Source organism: Nicotiana tabacum, chromosome 12 (assembly GCF_000715075.1).
Source record: "Nicotiana tabacum cultivar K326 chromosome 12, ASM71507v2, whole genome shotgun sequence".
NCBI classification, from domain to species: Eukaryota; Viridiplantae; Streptophyta; class Magnoliopsida; order Solanales; family Solanaceae; genus Nicotiana; species Nicotiana tabacum.
Genome location: NC_134091.1, coordinates 44,247,678 through 44,269,050, shown reverse-complemented (window position 1 = coordinate 44,269,050; position 21,373 = coordinate 44,247,678). Strand labels below are relative to the sequence as shown.

The 21,373-nt window shown below is 40.6% G+C and overlaps 1 protein-coding gene across 1 annotated transcript; it reads left to right on the top strand.

The window, feature by feature from the left end:
- The first annotated feature begins 13,710 nt into the window (after nucleotides 1-13,710).
- LOC107805577 (cellulose synthase A catalytic subunit 2 [UDP-forming]) lies at nucleotides 13,711-21,276 on the top strand. Its single transcript, XM_016629637.2, has 13 exons — nucleotides 13,711-14,633; nucleotides 15,242-15,655; nucleotides 15,740-15,839; nucleotides 15,927-16,098; nucleotides 16,959-17,225; nucleotides 17,315-17,660; nucleotides 17,765-17,902; nucleotides 18,001-18,126; nucleotides 18,239-18,451; nucleotides 18,584-18,860; nucleotides 19,118-19,314; nucleotides 19,395-19,745; nucleotides 20,233-21,276. Exons 1-13 carry the CDS (start codon nucleotides 14,553-14,555, stop codon nucleotides 20,812-20,814), a joined length of 3,264 nt encoding a protein of 1,087 aa, XP_016485123.2. The 5' UTR covers nucleotides 13,711-14,552; the 3' UTR covers nucleotides 20,815-21,276.
- The last annotated feature ends 97 nt before the right edge of the window (nucleotides 21,277-21,373 follow it).

Here is a 21,373-nt window from a genome sequence, read left to right as displayed (position 1 = left end):
TCCCTAAGGCTTATTTTGAATTTTTTGGTTGGTAATTTGCTAGATATTGTTGGTTCGGAGGCTGGTTTGAAAGGCAAAGTTGTGGTTGAGCTTTGAGTGGTCTTTGGAGCGAGGTAAGTGTTGTGTCTAACCTTGACTTGAGGGAATTAGGAACCCTCGGACTATTTGCTATGTGAATTTCATGTGAGTGGCGTATGTGTGAGGTGAGGAGTGCTTATGCGCCGCCGAATTATTTGTTTTTTCCTATTTTCCCATTCTTCTTATATTATATCTTTCCTTGTCTTAGTTGGTATATGCTCTAAATGTGTTTCCATACCTAATTACCACTTGTAGTCAATGTTTCCTCCTGTGTATGATATTAGTTCTTTCCATAGTTGCATAATCTCCTACTATTTGCTCAAGTTGGTTTATCTGTACCTTGTAGTTGTAAATTCTGGATTGGTCTCGATGTGTAGTATTACTTATTCGGATTATCATAATGTACAAGGTTTCCTATTTGTTCAGTTTGGTGTCTTGGAATTGTAAAGGGTTTTTTCTGTAATTTGAATTGTGAGTTTTACTGTGCTTATTGAGTACTCGATATTGATACGGTGGGATCATCTTGCACGCCGCAACAGGTGAAATAAGGGTGATATGTTGAGGTGGAATAAGGGTGAATTTGTACTATATAGTGAGATCGGGTTGCACGCCGCAACAAGTGGAATAAGGGTGGATTGACATGGTAAAATAAGGGTGAATTATGATTCTGATATTGACATAAGGTGGGATCGGGTTGCACACCGCAACATATATATATTATTTACTGTTTTTGATATCGTTATGGTGAAATAAGGGAGAAATTTGTGTTGTCTGGTGGGATCGGGTTGCGCGCCGCAACAACCTATATGTTTTCGTTTCTTGAGTTGTGTTGGTTTTCTTTTGGTATTTGTATCTGAATTATTAAAGATTGGTGATTCTGGACGACACTGGTTTATTCTTGAGGCTATGGTTATTATTTCTAGTTGGCTGTTTAATTTCGTTCAGTATTTCCATTTTCTATCATTATTATATACTTCATTCATGTTGTAGTGTAGGTGACCCGCCTTAGCTTCGTCACTACTTCATCGAGGTTAGGCTCGGCACTTACCAGTATATAGGGTCGGTTGTACTGATACTACACTCTGCACACTGTGCAAATTTTGGAGATAGTCCCAATGGCGGCTATTAGAGAGCTCGGATTGGACAGCCTGCGGAGACTTGAGGTATAACTGCTTAGCGCCCGCAGCTCCTGAAGTCCCCGTCTTTATTTTTATTTAGCTGTGTATTTTTATTTAGACAACTTTGTATTTATTTTAGACCCTTGTATGTATTACTCTAGAAGTTCGTGCACTTGTGATATCGGGTTCAGGGATTTGTAGCAGATGTTTTTACGGTTTTAGCTTCCCATTTATATTTGGATTATTGAAGTTAAATCAGTTCTTCTTCATTAATTATGTTTAAATTTTTAAAAAGGGTAAATTGTTCTAACGTTGGCTTGCCTAGCAAGTGAAATGTTAGGCATCATCACGGTTCCGACGGTGGGAATTTCGGGTCGTGACAGTTGGTATCAAAGCACTAGGTTGCATAGGTCTCACGAGCCACGAGCAAACTTAGTAGAGCCTGGAGGATCGGTACGGAGACATCTGTACTTATCTTCCGGAGGCTATGGAGTTAGGAACAGTTTTACTTCTATTCTTCTCTCTCGTGCAATTTTATTCTATCATTGCCGATTAGACCCTTCTATTCTGTTCTCTCGCAGATGGCGAGAATGCGTACCGCATCTTCAGTTGAGCAGCATCCGAAGCCCCTAGTGGCAGCTCCTACGAGGGGCAGAGGTCGAGGCCGAGGTCGTGCCAGTGGCCGAGGGAGGGGTAGAGCTCAGCCTAGAGCTCGAGTAGCAGCACCAGCGGTGGAGCCTCACGTAGAGTTTGATGAGGACATTCCAGCCCAGGATGTGCCTGTCGGACCATCTCAAGTCCTGGAGGGGTTTATTGCCACCCTAGTACTTCAGGATGCTTTGGTCCGTTTGGTGGGCCTTATGAAGAGTGTGGCCCAGACTAGCACATTCCCCATGGCACCAGCCGTCTCTCAGGCTGGAGGAGGAGCACAGACTCCTACTACTCACACTCTGGAGCAGATGGCTCCCAGTATCAGTCTCCAGCAGCTCATCCAGTGAGTAGTAAAGCTGTTGTTGCGGCACAGGCCGGTGATAGGTCAGCTATGTCCTCCGAGGCTTTATGGAGATTGGACAGATTTACCAAGCTCTTCCTAGTTCACTTCAGTGGTGCTCCTTCAGAGGATCCCCAGGAGTATCCTGACAGTTATCATGAGGTGCTACAGAACATGGGTATAGTGGAAACCAATGGGGTCGATTTTGCTGCATTTCATATGTCAGGTTCCGCCAAGAAATGGTGGAGAGATTATTTGTTGACCAGACCAGCTGGATCGCCTACTCTTACTTGGGACCAGTTCTCTTAGCTTTTCCTAGAGAAGTTTCTCCCTATCACATTGAGAGAGAAGTTTCTGCTTCCTACCGAGAGAGAGAGAGGGGGTGGGGAGGTTTATTGACAGACTTGCTCAGCCTATCAGATTGCAGATGGGTAAGGAGTTTGGGAATAAGATTTCTTTTTAGGCGGCTGCCAATGGTGCCAGGCGAGTCGAGATCGATCTTGCTCAAGGAGGTCAAGGGTCTGATAAGAGACCTCGTCATTCCAGTGGGTTTGCCTCATCTGGAGGCAGGGCTACTTTTGGTAGAGGCCATCCTTCCAGGTCATTTCATTCAGCGCTTCAGGCATCCCACAGTGCTTCAGGGAGTCGTAGTCCTTATGTGCCTCATTCTGGCCAGCCAGCCTACAGTGTACCACTAACTCCTATCAGTGCACCTCCTATTCAGAGTTATTACCGTGGTCATCCGGCCCATTCGGGCCAGTCTTAGTTTCCACAGCCAAGTACCAGGATGGATGTTTCGAGTGTTGTGGTTATGGGCATATCAGGAGGACCTGTCCGAGATTATTGGGTGTCTCGCCACAACATCAAGGTTCTCGTGCCATGGTTCTGGCACCAGTTGCTGCAGCCAGCCAGAGGCAGGGGTCGGGCTGTTAGAGGTGGAGGTCAGGCTGTTAGATGTGGAGGTCAGGCCATTAGAGGTGGAGGCCATCCAGTCAGAGGCCGTCCCCGGGACGTGGTTCAGGGTGGTGGGCCCCAGCCCCGATGTTATGCTTTTCCAGCCAGGCCTGAGGCTGAGTCATCTGACGCTGTTATCACAAGTACTGTTTCAGTTTGCAGTAGAGATGCTTCAGTTTTATTTGATCCGGGTTCTACTTACTCCTATGTGTCATCTTATTTTGCTTCATATTTGATTGTGCCTCGTGATTCTTTAAGTGCTCATGTGTATGTGTCCACACCTGTGGGGGATGCCATTATTGTAGATCATGTTTATCATTCGTGTGTGGTCACCATTGGGAGTCTTGAGACTAGCGTAGATCTTCTACTTCTCGATATGGTTGATTTTGATGTTATCTTGGGTATGGATTGAATGTCACCTTATCATGCTATATTGGATTGTCACGCTAAGACGATGACCTTAGCCTTGCCGGGGTTGTCTCGATTAGAGTGGAGGGGGACTCCTGGCCATTCTACTAGCAGGGTTATCTCTTATGTGAAGGCTCGGCGTATGGTCGAGAAGAGGTGTCTAGCTTATTTGGCTTATGTCCGCGATTCTAATGCGAAAGTTCCTTCCATGGATTAAGTGCCAGCTTTTCGTGAGTTTCCAAAGGTGTTTCCTGCAGACTTGCCGGGGGTACCACCCGACAGGGATATTAATTTTTGTATTGATTTGGCTTCGGGCACTCAGCCCATTTCCATTTCGCCATACCATATGGCCCCGCCAGAGTTGAAAGAATTGAAAGAACAATTGCAATATTTGCTTGATAAGGGCTTCATTAGACCTAGTGTCTCGCCCTGGGGTGCACCTGTGTTATTTGTGAAGAAGAAGGATGGATCGATGAGGATGTGCATAGATTATCGGCAGTTGAACAAAGTCACCATCAAGAATAAGTATCCATTGCCGAGGATTGATGACTTGTTTGATCAGCTTCAGGGTGCCAAGGAGTTTTCGAAGATTGATTTGAGATCTGTCTACCATCAGCTGAGGATTAGGGCATCCGATGTCCCTAAGAGAACTTTTCGGACTCGTTACGGGCATTATGAATTTCTGGTGATTTCCTTTGGGTTGACAAATACCGCAGAAACATTCATGGATTTTATGAGCCGAGTATTCAAGCCTTATCTGGACTCTTTTGTGATTGTGTTTATTGATGATATCTTGATCTACTCCCGCAGTCGAGAGGAGCATGAGCAGCATCTCAGGATTGTACTTTATACTCTTAGAGCCAACCAGTTGTATGCTAAATTTTCAAAGTGCGAGTTTTAGTTGGATTCAGTCGCTTTCATGGGGCATGTTGTATCAGCCGAGGGCATCCAGGTAGATCCTAAGAAAATTGAGGCAGTTCAGAACTGGCCTAGACCCACTTCAGCCACAGAGATCAGGAGTTTCTTGGGTTTGGAGGGCTATGACCTACGATTTGTGGAGGGGTTTTCATCTATAGCAGCCCCGTTGACCAGGTTAACCCAGAAGAGTGCCTCGTTCAGATAGTCAAATGGGTGTGAGGTGAGCTTTCAGAAGCTCAAGACTGCCTTGACTACAATGCCGGTGTTGGTGTTGCCCACAGGTTCAAGATCTTATACAGTATATGGTGATACGTCCCGTATAGGGCTAAGTGCGGTATTAATGTAGAAGGGCAGGGTGATTACATATGCATCGCGGCAGTTGAAGGTTGACGAGAAGAATTACCCTGTTCATGACTTAGAGTTGGCAGCCATAGTTCATGCGCTGAAGATTTGGAGGCACTATCTTTACGGCATATCGAGTGAGGTATTCACGGATCATTAGAGTTTGTAGTACTTGTTCAAATAAAAAGATCTCAATTTGAGGCAGAGGAGGTGGTTGCAGCTATTGAAAGACTATGATATCACCATCTTGTATCATCCCGGAAAGGCCAATGTGGTGGCCGATGCCTTGAGTAGAAAGACAGCTTTGCGTTCATTCTAGTCGGTGAGAGGCCGCTTGCATCAAATGTTCAGACTTTAGCCAACCAGTTTGTGAGGTTGGATATTTCAGAGCCCAACCTTGTTCTAGCTTGTACAATCGCTCGGTCTTCTTTGTTTGAGCGTATCAGAGATCGACAGTATGATGACCCTCATTTGATAGTCCTTAGGGACACAGTGTGGCACGGTGGTGCCAAGCAGGTTACTGTTGGAAATGACGGAGTTTTAAGGATGCATGGTCGTGTTTGTGTGCCTAATATGGATGGACTTCGTGAGTTGATTCTTGAGGAGGCCCACAGTTCCCGGTATTCTATTCATCTGATCACCGCCAAGATGTATCAGGACTTGCGGCAATATTATTGGTGGAGGAGGATGAAGAAGGATATAGTTGTTTATGTAGCTCGGTGTCTAAATTGTCAGCAAGTAAAGTATGAGTATTAAAGACTTGGTGGTTTGCTTCAGAAGATAGAGATTCATGAGTGGAAGTGGGAGCGTATCACTATGGATTTCGTTGTTGGACTCCCATAGACTCATAAGAAGTTCGACGTAGTTTGTGTCATTGTAGACAGGCTGATCTAGTCAGTGCATTTCATTCCTGTGGCAGTTACCTATTCTTCAGAGCGACTGGCAAAGATTTATATTCGCGAGATCGTCCGTCTTCACGGTGTGCCCATGTCTATCATTTCTGATTGAGGTACGCAGTTCATCCCGCACTTTTGGAGGGCTGTACATTGTGAGTTAGGCACGCGAGATGAGTTAAGTACATCATTTCATCCATAGACAGACGGATAGTCAGAGCGCACTATTCAGATATTGGAGGTTCTTGGGATCAGTTCTTGCCCCTTGCAGAGTTCGCCTACAACAACAGCTACCAGTCGAGCATTCAGATGGCTCCCTATAAGGCATTATATGGTAGACGGTGTCGATCGCCGGTTGGATGGTTCTAGACGAGGGAGGCTCGATTATTGGGTACAGATTTGGTCCAAGATGCCTTAGATAAGGTCAAGATTATCCAAGATAGACTTTGCACAGCTTAGTCCAGGCATAAGAATTATGCCGACCATAGAGTTCGTGATATTGCATTCATGGTCGGGGAGAGAGTGTTTCTTCGGGTATCACCCATGAAGGGTTTAGGGACCTTTGAGATTCTGGAGAGAGTGGGATAGGTGTTTTACAAGCTTGCGTTGCCACTGGGGATATCATCAATTCATCCGGTGTTCCATGTGTCCATGCTTCGAAAGTATCACGGCGATCCGTCCCATGTGTTAGATTTCAGCTCTGTCCAGTTGGACAAGGATTTGACTTATGAGGAGGAGCTGGTGGCTATTCTAGCCCGGCAGGTTCGCCAGTTGAGATCAAAAAGTTATCCTTCAGTTCAAGTGCAGTGGAGAGGTCAGCCTGTCGAGGCAGCTACTTGGGAGTCCGAGTCAGACATGCGGAGTAGATATCCCCACCTTTTAACCAGTTCAGGTATTTTTCTATGTCCGTTCTAGAACGAACGATTGTTTTAGAGGTAAAAAATGTGATGACCCGATAGGTCATCTTAAGTTTTAAAACCTAATTCAGTGATCCGAAGCCTTAAAAATCTCATTTTACAATCCTCGAATTGTGTGCACAATACGAGCGTATTTTCGGGAAGCTTTTATGTTAAAAACTGTGAAAATTAAGAATATTTGCCCAAAAAACTTTATTTTAGTAGGCTTCGGTCAATATTTTGAGCAAACGAACCCGAGTTCATGTTTTGACGGTCCCGGTGGGTCCGTATCGTAAGTTGGGACCTGGGCGTATACCCGAAATCGAATTCGGAGGTCCCCAGCCCGAGTTATTGATTTTTGTTGATAATTGAAAGTTTGAAAGATTTATGATATTTAAGAATCGACTGATGCTTGGATTTATTGACACTAGATTTGTATTTTGATTTCGGAACCCGGTACAGATCCACTATAATATTTATGACTTGTCTGTGAAATTTGGTGAGAAACGGAGTTGGTTTGACATGATTCGGACGTCCGGTTGTGAAAATAGAAGTTTTAAAGTCTTCTTGAAAATTTTCTTTGATTTGGTATTCAATTCGTAGTTCTAGGTGTTATTTTGGCTATTTGATCGCGCGAGCAAGTTTTTATGATGTTTTAGGACTTGTGTGCATGTTTGGTTTGGAGGCCCGAGGGCTCGGGTGAGTTTCAGATAGGCTACAGAGTATTTTGAACTTAGAAAACATAGCAGCTGCTGCAACTGATCTGCAGATTTCGCATTTGCGAGGTCTGGCTCGCAAATACGAGCCTTGCATTTGCGAAGAGACCATCGCATTTGTGAGCATCGGGCTGGGGGGAAGACCTTCGCAATTGCGAAGTTTTGATCGCATTTGTGATCCTGGCAGTCCGCATTTGCGAACACTAGTTCGCATTTGCGAAGGTAGCATACATAGCCATTTTTCGCATTTTCGATCACTAGGTCGCATTTACGATCAAGCTTGGGTTCGCATTTGCAAAGATTGCAGAGGTGTGACATTTCTCGCATTTGCGATGAAATCTTCGCATTTGCGGGCTTCGCCAGGTCGAAAATGCGACATATGTAGCTGAACAAATATGACTTGGACATGATTTTTGGTTCATTTCTCAAATTTTCAAAACCTAAAACATTAGAGGCGATTTTTCCTAGACTTGTTCTTTCCCAAATCATTGGTAAGTAATTCTAAACTAGTTTCTTTCAATCTTTCATTACATTTCACAAGTTTTTAACCTAAAACCTAGTATTTTCATGGTGACAATTTGGGGGTTTGGGTAGAGTTAGGAATTTTTTAGGAATTAGGATTTAAACCTCAAATTGAGGTCGGATTCCAAAAAAAATTACATAACCGGGTTCGGGGTGAATGGGTAATCGGGTTTTGGTCCGAATTTCGGGTTTGGACCAAACGGGCCAGGGAGTTGACTTTTGTTGACTTTTTCAATAATAACCTAAATCGAATCTTTTGCAATCGTTGGTGATCCCTAAGGCTTATTTTGAATCATTTGATTGGTAATTTGCTAGATATTGTTGGTTCGGAGGCTGGTTTGAAAGGCGGAGTTGTGGTTGAGCTTTGACTGGTCTTTGGAGCGAGGTAAGTGTTGTGTCTAACCTTGACTTGAGGGAATTAGGAACCCTCAGACTATTTGCTATGTGAATTTCATATGAGCGGCGTATATGTGAGATGACGAGTGCTTATGTACCGCCGAATTATTTGCTTTTCCCAGTTTTTCCATTCTTCTTATATTATCTCTTTCCATGTCTTAGTTGCTATATACTCTAAATGTGTTTCCGTTCCTAATTGCCAATTGTAGTCATTGTTTCCTCCTGTTTATGATATTAGTTCTTTCCATAGTTTCATAATCTCCTTCTATTTGGTCAAGTTGGTTTATCTGTACCTTGTAGTTGTAAATTCTAGATTGGTCTCGTTGTGTAGTATTACTTATTCAGATTATCATATTGTACAAGGTTTCCTATTTGTTCAGTTTGGTATCTTGGAATTGTAAAGGGTTTTTCTGTGATTTGAATTCTGAGTTTTACTAAAGATTGGTGATTCTGGACGACATCGGTTTATTCTTGAGGCTGTAGTTATTATTTTCAGTTGGCTGTTTAATTTCGTTCAGTATTCCCATTCTCTGTCATTATTATATACTACATTCAGGTTGTAGTATAGGTGACCCGCCTTAGCTTCGTCACTACTTCGTCGAGGTTAGGCTCGGCACTTATTAGTATATAGGATCGGTTGTATTGATACTACACTCTGCATACTGTGAAGATTTTGGAGACAGTCCCAACGGCGGCTACTAGAGAGCTCGGATTGGACAGCCTGCGGAGACTTGAGGTACAATTGCTCAGCGCCCGCAGCTCCTGAAGTCCCCGTCTTTATTTTTATTTAGCTGTGTATTTTTATTCAGATAACTTTATATTTATTTGAGACCCTTGTATGTATTACTCTAGAAGCCCGTGTACTTGTGACACCGGGTTCAGGGATTTGTAGTAGATATTTTTACGGTTTAGATTCCGCATTTATATTTGGATTATTGCAGTTAAATCAGTTCTTCTTCATTAATTAAGTTTAAATTGTTAAAAAGGATAAATTGTTCTAACGTTGGCTTGCCTAGCAAGTAAAATGTTAGGTGACATCACGGTCCCGACGGTGGAAATTTCGGGTCGTGCCAATCGACCCCTCCGATGATCATATGAATGACATGTTGGGGCTTGTCTTGTTCATTCTGTTTATTTGAATCCCTGTTTCTGAAATGATTCTTAGCTCTGTCGCTCAGAAATTCTCGAAGATGCCCGTCATTGAATAACTGGGCTACTTCTTCTCTCAATTGTCGACAATCCTCCGTTCTATGGCCATGTGTACCATGAAATTTGCATATTTGGTTGGGATTCCTTTGTGTTGGATTGATTTGTAGAGGTCGAGGCCATTTAGTATCTTTGATGCGTCCGATAACCGATACGATGATGGATGCATCGACATTGAAGTTATATTCTGACAATCGTGGTACTTCTTTAGGTCTGGTATGCCTGTCGAAACCATTCTTGCTCATGATCTCTCGAGAGCTCTGACCTCGATCATTTCTCCTTTCACCTCGTACAGGGTTACGACTAGGTCTATTGCCCCTACGATCTCCATTATACGGCTGGTATCGATTTATGTTCGACCTTGGTTCTCGGTCGATATCCCTCTTAATTTTCTTGACGGGTCTGATAGGATAAACGGACCCGGAAGGAGCCTCGAGTTGGTCATCTTTGACCCTGATCTTCAATTGATACCGATTATGTACATCGGCCCAAGTGACAGCTGGGTATTCTATCAAATTCTGCTTCAACTGCTGCGAAGCCACCGATCTTCGAACATTGAGTCCTTGGGTGAAAGCTTGAACTCCCAATCGTTGGCGACCGATGGTAGGTCCGTCTGTTCCATTTGGAATCGAGACACGAATTCTCTAAGCAATTTGATGTCCTTCTGTCTTACCTTGAAAAGGTTTGATTTCCTTGTTTCGACCTTGAAGGCTCCGGCGTGTGCCTTTACGAAAGAATCTGCAAGTATAGCAAAAGAATCAATAGAGTTAGGTGATAAATTGTGGTACCATATCATAGCTCCCTCTGACAGGGTCTCCCCGAATTTCTTTATTAACACAGATTTGAATTTGTCGTCCTCTAGATCATTCCCTTTAATTGCACATGTGTAAGAGATGACATGCTCGTTTGGGTCAGTCGTTCCATTGTACTTAGGAATCTCAGGCATGCGAAATGTTTTGGGGATCAGCTTCGGAACCTCACTCGGAGAAAAACGTTTTTGTACGAACTTCTTGGAATCCAGGCCCTTCAATATCGAAGGTGCTCCTGGGACTTGGTCTACCCTGGAATTGTAAGTTTCCACCTTTTTGTCGTTAGCCTCGATATTCTTCTCCCCTTATTCTATCTGTTTCGTCAGCTCCTCAAGCATCTTTATAACTTCGAAGCTAGCCCTTCATTCACGTTCGTTTTACCTTTCTACGACCGATTCATCCCTGCGAGTGACTTCCCGGGGAGGATCGGGCTCAGCCCTGCTTGGTGCGCGGTTTTGGTTCTGTAACTGAGCTATCGCCGCCTGTTGAGCCCGTAACATTTCGAAGATCATTCTAGGTTGATCTTGTCTCCTTCAACATTTTGTGCGTTCCGAGTCACCGACTGGGCTCTACCACTAACGCTATTTTCGGGGTCGGTAGGCAAATTTGCATCGATAGCCACATGCGAATTAGCGTCGATCAGATCTGCGATCGAAATTCCAGAGGGATCAGCAGGCAGTATCTCGTTACCGGGTGCTATGTTGGTATTTTCACCTTGGTGACTCGACTCGTTGTCAACACGTAGAGGCGCTGATTGAGAGTTTGACATTTTGGATACTCCCAAGAACAAGTATAAAATAGTGTGTGTTACGAAAGTTAGTATCAGACAATTAATATTATCCTTAGCCCCACGGTGGGCGCCAAACTGTTTACCCAAAAAACGGATAACAATTAAATTTATACGCAGTTTTAAGGATACATGATATAACTTGGCACATATATATATATATATATATATATTGAAATTGACTATGAAAGAACTGATTGCAAACCAAACGAACCGAATAGCATTGGCCCTCGAGTTCGATCACCCTCAAACCAAGTGAAGATTCAACTGATATAAGAATAAAGTAACAAGATATTGAAAGCTAAAAGAAGGCAGTATATTGCTTTGTATTGCGTAAATATGACGTGTCTTACAAATGATCAGACTCCCTTTATATAGTAGGGGAGTCCTACTCTTGATACAATTCCAAATACAGTAAGGAATCTCATGATAGGCTAATTAGTCAACCTCTTCTTGATACGTGCCGGGATTTCCATCGCGATTCTCGCCCGATTGCAGATATTTTAGCTTTCCGTTATTTGGCTCGGTAAGCTTCCCTCGGTCTCGCTCGGTCTCGATCTTGCTCGGTCTCGATCTTGGCCGATCTCGATCTTGATCGGTCTCTGGGTCACGAGCTCAGCAATCTAACTTAGCACCACGGTTTGATATGATACGAGTTTGAACCTTGGCCTATCAAGTTCTAGTATCGATTAGTCATACGAAAGACAAGCCCGGTTTGACCGTATACAATATGGTTTGCACTAAAGGTACTAGGTTCGCCGAATATTTTACTGAAACTCTAGCTCCGCCCCTGCCTACCAGAATATAAAGAAATCGAGTAAATCCAGTCCAAGCCCTTGTGTTAAATCAATAGCGGTTTGTAGAAATACAGAAATAACCACGTTAATTTTGTTAATGTTTTGGCTAACACATTGTTAATAAAATTAGTATGGTTAAGAGGGAAGTTAATGACTAATCTGAGTCAAATTTAATTTGTTTTTATATTTAATAGAATTGTCAAGTCTAGACAAGCTATATACTAACTAACTATTAGCATGCAACAAGATAACGAAAGTTTAACCTTGTGAAATACTATTAAATTATTAATTATCTGTTGATATTTGGTACAACAACTAACAAAAACGCTTTGAAAATTCAATATCGGATTCATCTCGCTATATATATAAAAAGGGTTTATCATATAAGGTTTGCATGGCCAAAAGTTATCTCCATGATTATTTAACATAGTCATAATTGGTAACTTGTAATAGCCATTACCATAACTAAAACACATTCATGTAGAAAACAATTAAAAAATTTTGTTTCGGAGCACAGTTTTTTATTGTTGTTTGAGAAATGCTATAAAAAGCATCACAAATTATATGTTTCTATGAACAATAAATGAATAGCGAAAATAAAATATATAAAAAGGTCCCATCCGATAAAAATTGACATACTTGTTTGAATTCCTCATATGAAATCATATACTGGTGCATGTGCATCAACATCGTAGTACCATATATGGAAATTTTCAAGTTTAAAAGGGACTTTTCAACGTAATAATGTTTTGTACTCTTAACAAATAAAAATAGAAACTATATACAGTAGCTGTTATCACAAGAAAGGCATCAGATGTATGGCATTGTTGACCTCCTCAAGATATGGTAAATCGATTCAATTAATAGCAAAAAGTAGTAAAAATGTGTTAGTCTATTCTTGCCTCTTAAAAAACTTTATAGTATATTTTTGTGTTAGCACTTAGCATAATGGAGAACAGTTTCTGATTTTGTTTAAAAGAACTTTTTTTCTGAAAGAAAGAATATTTATTAAGATTGATAATAATGCTTGCAAGTCAAACAATATTTTGTTCAATGAATGTTATACTCCGGTTTAGCTCGAACGTAAATTGATTACCAGTTAGTATTTACTTGGAAATAATCTCTCAAATATCTAGCAAATTATAATTTTGGTTTTTGTGATATTTGGCGAAACACATTTAACATTCAATTAATTGATATGTACAGTTTTGATTTGGTAAATCTTTACAAATTTAACAAATTTTATATGATTACATTATTTGACTAATCATGTATTATGTTAACTTTGTACTATTATTTTATATTTGGGGGTAATTATAATTTTAAGTATAGTCTAAATGTAACATTATTAATATATAAAGGGAGCAAAAATATATTTCTTCCATGCTATACGAATTCTAGAAGATGAATTCACTTATAAACAGATGGAAAATCTTAATTTCCAGCGTCCGGGGACACATGATAAAATTGTTGCATTTAGGAGGTTTTACCTTAATGATTTTCATTTTCTAAAATTCCTAATAGTGTTCTAACAAGTTTTAGCTTTACGTAAAATGCACTTTACACGGTGGAACATTAATTATTCAATATTTAGTTAATGAATTAATCAAAACCTTGGATCAACCCTCACATGTAGAGCACGTGACTCAACCATTTCCTCACTTACCTCTTTACTAGAGTATGAAAAATGGTATTCCACTATAATAATGTAGTAATGTATGTACTATGTAGTACTCCATTTAATTACATTTATAATAATGCATACAAATATGTCAGTGTATATATACAGTATATTACCAAAAACTACCATTTTCTCTCTCATTTGACTCTTTTAACCCCACCACCCTTAAATATCACTTATTTCATCTTCACTATTGTTAGTACAACTCCATCACTTAACTTTCATACCATCAACAATAACTACTACAGCTAATGACTCATTAAGCCTAAAACACCAATTAGCTACTGAATTTACCAATATACCCTCCACCCCACCACCAAGAACCACCGTGCCCCTCCTCCCTAGGTGGGGCCACTTCCACCACCACCAAATTGGACCCCACATACCCCATTTCTTGTTTTCACTCTTTGATCATTTTTATCAAAGATCTATCCAACAGATCTGAGTGTCCCTTGTGCATTACGCGTTGAACTTTCCAAACTCTCTCTTTAATTTGTCTTTGTGTGGATCCCTTAGCTTCTTGTTCATTCATTCTCTGAGCCACCCCACAGCTCACCATATATAAATATTACTACTGACCAAGTAAAGAGAGTGAACCCCATTACTATTATTATTTCTATAGCTGGGGGTTTCTCTCAAGTAACAAGAAACGAATCCCAAAAAAAAAAAAGAACTCTACAAACCCAAAAGAGTCTTTTTCTTCACATCACCAAATTCTTGTTTTTTTTATTTTCCACACATTTATAATAATATTCCCCCCATCCCCACAAAAATTTTATTCATTACTATAATATAATATACTGGTATGTGTATGTTTATACATCATTTTCATTCATTATTAGTATTTCTCTAATTGAGAGGAGTGGTTGTTGTTGTTACTTGTAATGGGTGTTTAAAAGCAGTGTCATAAATAAAGAGGAGAAGAGAAGAATAATAAGGGGTTGTGCTTTTCTTGGACGTGTAGTGTAATGGGGGGTTCTCTCCTAATGTGCTAAGTGAAGAAGAGGGTATTATCTCCATTCTTGATTACTTAATCAAGAATGGATACTAAAGGGAGGCTAGTTGCTGGTTCACACAATAGGAATGAGTTTGTTGTCATCAATGCTGATGAGGTTGGAAGAGTAAGTGCTGCCTTTCAAAATCTTTCCTTTTCTTTTATTCATTTCTTTCACTTCTCAGTTCCATTGTGAGTAATTTCAAGGAGATTTGAGGTAAAACTGGCATTCAAAGTTGCTTTTTTTTTTTTGTCGGTGGGGTGTTATTGACCACATTTTTGCTCTTTCTGTAAGTTACCATTTGCTCATTTCCTGTTTTTGTGCTAAAAAGGTGTGATTTTTGAGGATAAAGTTCACAACTTTTTCTTCCGTTTTGCTGGATTCTTAGATTTTACTCAAACAAGTTTGCACAGATTTTGGGGGGAGGGTGTTGTCTTCTAGTTCTTCACTTCAGCTGAGTAAATCCACTTGAGAAGATCCCTAAATTCATTGCTTTTGATTGTGCAATATCTAGATTTAACATGCCAAAATTGGCTCTTTTTGACCACCACTTTTAAGCTCCCTTGATTTCAGAGCCTGCTAAAGCTTATTACTTGCATTCTTTTTGCGCAAGTTTGTTACATTCCAAGATTTTTTTTTTATAATTTTTTCCAAATGGGGTTCTGTGAATTCCAAGCATGGAAATTCTTGATCTGAAGAGGTGTTGATATTTCTTAATTTTTTATTTATTACAGGTAACTTCTGTGAAAGAATTAAGTGGGCAGATTTGCCAGATTTGTGGAGATGAGATTGAAGTTACAGTAGATGGGGAGCCATTTATTGCTTGCAATGAATGTGCATTCCCTGTTTGCAGACAATGCTATGAGTATGAAAGGAGAGAAGGAAATCAAGCTTGCCCTCAATGCAAAACTCGGTTCAAGCGCATTAAAGGGAGCCCCAGAGTTGATGGAGATGACGAAGATGATGAATTTGATGACTTAGACCATGAGTTCGATTACCATGGTAACCCTCGATATATGTCTGAGGCTGCACTCTCTTCTCGCCTTGGCCGCGGTACCAATCATAATGCTTCTGGGCTTACTACCCCATCAGAAGTAGATCCTGCTGCTCTTAACTCAGAGATCCCTCTTCTTACTTATGGTCAAGAGGTAATCCCTCAAGATTCTCAATTTTTTGTTCTCACCCTATTGAATTTTGGCTAAAAAGTTACAAATTTTGGATTTGTCGCTTAGGATGATACAATTTCCGCTGACAAGCATGCTCTTATCATTCCACCGTTTATGGGTCGCGGAAAGAAAGTTCATCCTGTGCCTTATTCTGATTCCATGTCTTGTAAGTTAAATCATGTTTGTGCTACATTTTAGTTCTTTGACCAATTTTCCAGTAATAGAGGGCCTAATGTGTTTGATACTTTTGCAGTGCCTCCTCGGCCCATGGATCCTAAGAAAGATTTGGCAGTTTATGGATATGGGACTGTTGCATGGAAGGAAAGAATGGAGGACTGGAAGAAAAAACAGAATGATAAATTACAGGTGGTTAAGCACGGAGGCGGTAATGATGGAGTTGAGCTGGATGATCCCGATTTGCCCAAGTAGGTGTATGCGTTCCATTTTTTTTAACCAACCTCATGAGTGATCTACAGTTGTTGCAAGCTGTAGATATTATTGATTGTGCTGAAGAAAATACTACGGTTTTCTTACTTTAGTACGAGGCGTGAAAAGTTGGTCATATCACATGTGTATAAATATTTTTTATGAGGTCCTTTTAGTTGAGACTGCCTTAAGAAGTTTGACCATACCAGATGGCGATTTAGTCTCGTGCAGGTTACTGCACCTTTCAAAAAACTAATTCAGTTATCACTCTGTTTCAATAAGTATGTGAGAGGGAAATCTCATTAATGGAAATGGTAGCCACACTGAGCCGTTGATCTAAAGGGATACGAAATTTAACCATGGATAGATATCCATCCACCTTTTTGCTGCAGCTGCCGCAAACATAGTTTTAGGGCCCTGGCCCCTGGGGTAGATTTGCTTGTGACTTGGATATACTTGCTTATTATTGATCAAACTCGAATCTCTGCACTGTCTAATTGGCTTGGAGTTATTCTTAATGAAATGAAACATATTAAGAATCTTAATGACAAACAAACTTCCCAATGAAATTAATTACCGTTTTTTCTTAATAAAAATTAAGCAAATGTAAGTTGTACTTGCATGAAAAATGAAATGAAACATATTGGATAAATGTTGCAGATTAGTCACTTGAACTGAAGCATTTTTGTGCAGCATAGTTCATCTCTTTTCCCACTCCTCTTTTGTTGTTGTGGGTATAACATGTTGCATGTCCGTTTATTCCAGCGAGGACCTTACTTTCTAAAACCCAATCACTGCTTTATTTGAACATTCTTTGTATCAGTAAGATTTATCTTTCTTACTTTATCTCTGTTTGTAGGATGGATGAAGGCAGACAACCACTTTCGAGAAAGCTGCCTATTTCCTCTAGCAAGCTAAGCCCATACAGATTACTCATTTTAGTTCGTCTTGCTGTTGTTGGGCTCTTTTTCCACTATAGAATAACGCATCCTGTCAATGATGCATATGCATTGTGGCTGATTTCTATTATATGTGAAATATGGTTTGCGGTATCGTGGATATTTGATCAGTTCCCAAAATGGTTTCCAATTGTGCGAGAGACATATCTGGACAGGCTATCTCTGAGGTATATGCATAATATAATAGTGTGTGTCTGTGTGTATACATGTGCCTCTCTGGTCATGTCCTTACCTTTTAGTTAAATGTTTTTCTCAGGTATGAGAAAGAAGGGAAGCCTTCTGGGTTAGCCCCTATAGATATATTTGTTAGTACGGTGGATCCCCTGAAAGAACCTCCGCTTATCACTGCAAATACCGTTCTCTCCATTCTCTCTGTGGATTATCCGGTGGACAAGGTTTCGTGCTATGTCTCTGACGATGGTGCTGCCATGCTTACTTTTGAGGCTCTCTCTGAAACATCTGAGTTCGCAAGGAAATGGGTCCCATTCTGCAAGAAGTTCAACATAGAGCCTCGGGCCCCAGAGTGGTATTTCTCTCAGAAGGTTGATTATCTGAAAAATAAAGTACATCCATCGTTTGTGAGGGAACGTCGTGCTATGAAGGTGTGCAAGTTATCAAATTTTATGTTCATCGTCATTTTTCCCCGTATGGTATGACTATAAAGACGTCTTTGCTCAGACAACTTGCTACCATTCTTTTTGTGCAGAGAGACTATGAAGAATTCAAGGTTCGGATAAATGGGTTGGTTGCCACGGCACAAAAGGTTCCCGAAGATGGCTGGACCATGCAAGATGGAACGCCTTGGCCCGGAAATCTTGTCAGGGATCATCCTGGAATGATTCAGGTATAAATCTGATCTCTTTTATAGCCTAACTTCAATGGAGATATTTTAAGATTGTACTATTGTGACCTAACCTATTTTCATTTTATGAAATTGAAAAGGTCTTCCTGGGTAATGATGGTGTCCGTGATATTGAAGGGAATATACTGCCTCGCCTTATCTATGTTTCTCGTGAGAAGCGTCCAGGATTTGACCACCACAAGAAGGCTGGTGCCATGAATGCTTTGGTAAGTCGTTGTTTGTTTCTTCTTCTGCCTCCCCTCCCTCTTTTTTTTTAATTTAAAAAAAAAAAAAAAGCATTGGATAGGCTTTTGACCCTTTTTTAAAATGTGATTTTAGATGCGGGTATCAGCGGTCATATCAAATGCTCCTTACTTGCTCAATGTGGATTGTGATCACTATATAAATAACAGTAAGGCACTGAGAGAAGCTATGTGCTTTATGATGGACCCCACTTCAGGAAAGAAAATATGCTACGTACAATTTCCGCAAAGGTTTGATGGTATTGACAGGCATGACAGATACTCCAACCGCAATGTGGTCTTCTTTGATGTACGTAAGAAGCTTTCTTCTGAGGTTTTGCTATGCAATGTTGCAGTGTTTATATTTGTGCATAAGTATACCATATGCACTATTAGCTGCCTGACAGAAAGCTAATTTAATTTTATGCTTTTGCGTTAACAGATCAATATGAAAGGACTTGACGGGATCCAGGGTCCAATTTACGTGGGTACTGGATGTGTCTTCAGGAGGCAAGCACTTTATGGTTATGATGCTCCAAAGAAGACAAAACCTCCAGGAAAAACATGCAACTGCTGGCCGAAATGGTGTTGCTGTTGTTTCAGTTCTCGAAAAAAGCATAAGAAAGGGAAAACAACCAAGGATAACAAAAAGAAGACTAAAACCAAAGAGGCTTCACCACAAATTCACGCCCTTGAAAATATCGAGGAAGGAATTGAAGGTACGGAATGGACACCTTGAGAAGCCACCACTAATGGCTAATTTGTAGACTTGGGTCTTTAGATTAATGAATTTGGATCCTTTTCAATTTGCCTATTTGGTTAGCAAACATTCTAATTTCGAAGTTCCTCTGTCTTAACTTTCTTCTTTTTGGATCATATCTGTTTTACAATCTCTGGAACATGTTTCTTCCCTTACACATGGTGAAACTTAAGATTCTTGTATGTTCATTTGTTGTTAACTTGCTTTTTGCTGCAGGAATTGATAGTGAAAAAGCAACCCTCATGCCTCAGATAAAACTTGAGAAGAAATTTGGACAATCACCGGTATTCGTTGCTTCAACACTTCTAGAAGATGGTGGCATTCCTCCAGGAGCAACATCAGCATCTCTCCTGAAAGAAGCAATACATGTCATTAGTTGTGGTTATGAAGACAAAACAGAATGGGGTAGAGAGGTAAAAAAATATGCTGATATTTTTATTTTCTATAATGCATTCTGCATTTATTTGGTCTAACTTGTCATGTGCACCGCCAGGTTGGATGGATTTATGGATCTGTTACTGAGGATATCCTTACTGGTTTTAAGATGCACTGTCACGGTTGGAGATCTGTCTACTGCATGCCCAAAAGGCCTGCATTTAAGGGGTCAGCTCCTATCAATCTTTCAGACCGTCTTCACCAGGTTCTGCGGTGGGCTTTGGGATCTGTTGAAATTCTCTTGAGTAAACATTGTCCCATTTGGTATGGATATGGGTGTGGGCTGAAGCCGCTGGAGCGCTTTTCCTACATAAACTCAGTGGTCTACCCATTGACCTCTCTTCCTTTGATCGCATATTGTGCATTGCCAGCTGTCTGTTTGCTTACTGGGAAATTTATTGTTCCAGAGGTAAGGGTTTCTTGCTTCGAGCTTTATTTTATATTCTATTCAACTCCTCATATTACATGGACTCTGTATCTTCAGTTCTGGAAATGACAGTACACAAAATATCCCTCTTTTCATCTAAGCCGCCTTAGAATAATATTTGAGTTAAAGTAATATTTCACATAGGTGAACTTCTAGGCAACAGCTGAAACTGCTACTTTCTGTGGTTATTAATCTGAAAGATTGAAATTTTTTGCCCCCCCCCCCCCAAGTATCTTAGAGCAGGAAGCCTGTTATCTTGGTTGTGCTGTACCTAGAAGGAGACAGCTGCTCCAATTTCTTGTCTTTATATATTTGTACAGGACTAACTAGTGATTAGGCCACCAGTTTGAAAGTTTGATACTCCTTTTCAGTTCCAGAATCTTTTATCTCTAGGCATGACTAATATAATGCATCACAGCATTCAACTCATTCGATGATATTTTTGCTGAAAATTCTTTGCGGTTTGCAGATTAGCAACTATGCTAGCATTCTTTTCATGGGACTTTTCATAATGATTGCTGCCACGAGTGTTCTTGAGATGCAATGGGGAGGTGTTACTATTGATGACTGGTGGAGAAACGAGCAGTTCTGGGTCATTGGTGGTGCCTCATCTCACCTATTTGCTCTTTTCCAAGGTCTTCTTAAAGTTTTGGCTGGTGTCAGCACTAGCTTCACTGTTACTTCCAAAGCAGCAGACGACGGGGAATTTTCTGAGCTTTATCTGTTCAAGTGGACATCTTTGTTGATTCCTCCTATGACTTTGTTAATTATTAACATTATTGGAGTTATAGTTGGAATTTCGGATGCAATCAACAACGGTTATGATTCTTGGGGTCCTCTATTCGGTAGGCTTTTCTTCGCCTTATGGGTCATTGTTCATCTATATCCCTTCCTCAAAGGTGTGATGGGCAGACAAAATAAAGTTCCAACCATCATTGTTGTCTGGTCTATCCTTCTGGCATCTATCTTTTCCTTATTGTGGGTTCGAGTCAACCCATTCACGGCAAGAGGTGGACTTGTTCTAGAAGTGTGCGGGTTGGACTGCGAGTAAGCATAAGAAATAGGAAGCATTATGTGGCTTCAGTGTAGAAAAGGTTGTATGAAAATGAAATAGAGCTCAAACTCAGGGAGAGAAGGAACAAGGGTATCTTTATCTCCTGGCAATTTGGTCATTGACGACGAAGATTTTTGAGTTGGAGAAGCAGAGAATGGGCTCTGATGATTGTGTATAAAGGGCAGAATAGCAGACACATTGATATTTGTTTTTTGCAAAGTGTTTCTTTATTCTTTTGATACATTTTAGGATTTGTGGCTTGGAGTGCTGTGGAGTTCCAATATTTGTAATACCAACCGAACATAAAATTTGTTGTGGTAAGCCACAACTCCTCCTTAATAAGGGACTTCACACAAAAAAAATGTTGTTGTGAGAAATTTCATCAGTAATTAAGAATTTTCATTCCACTGTTGTAATTTCAAGAAAGTGAAATTCCATATCCAGACTTTACCTGTCTCAGACTTTTATGTACTTGTTGGATGCTGATATCTCCCTCTAAATAACTTTATTCCATGGTTGCCATTTCAAGAAAGTGATATTGGAATCTGGAAAACTA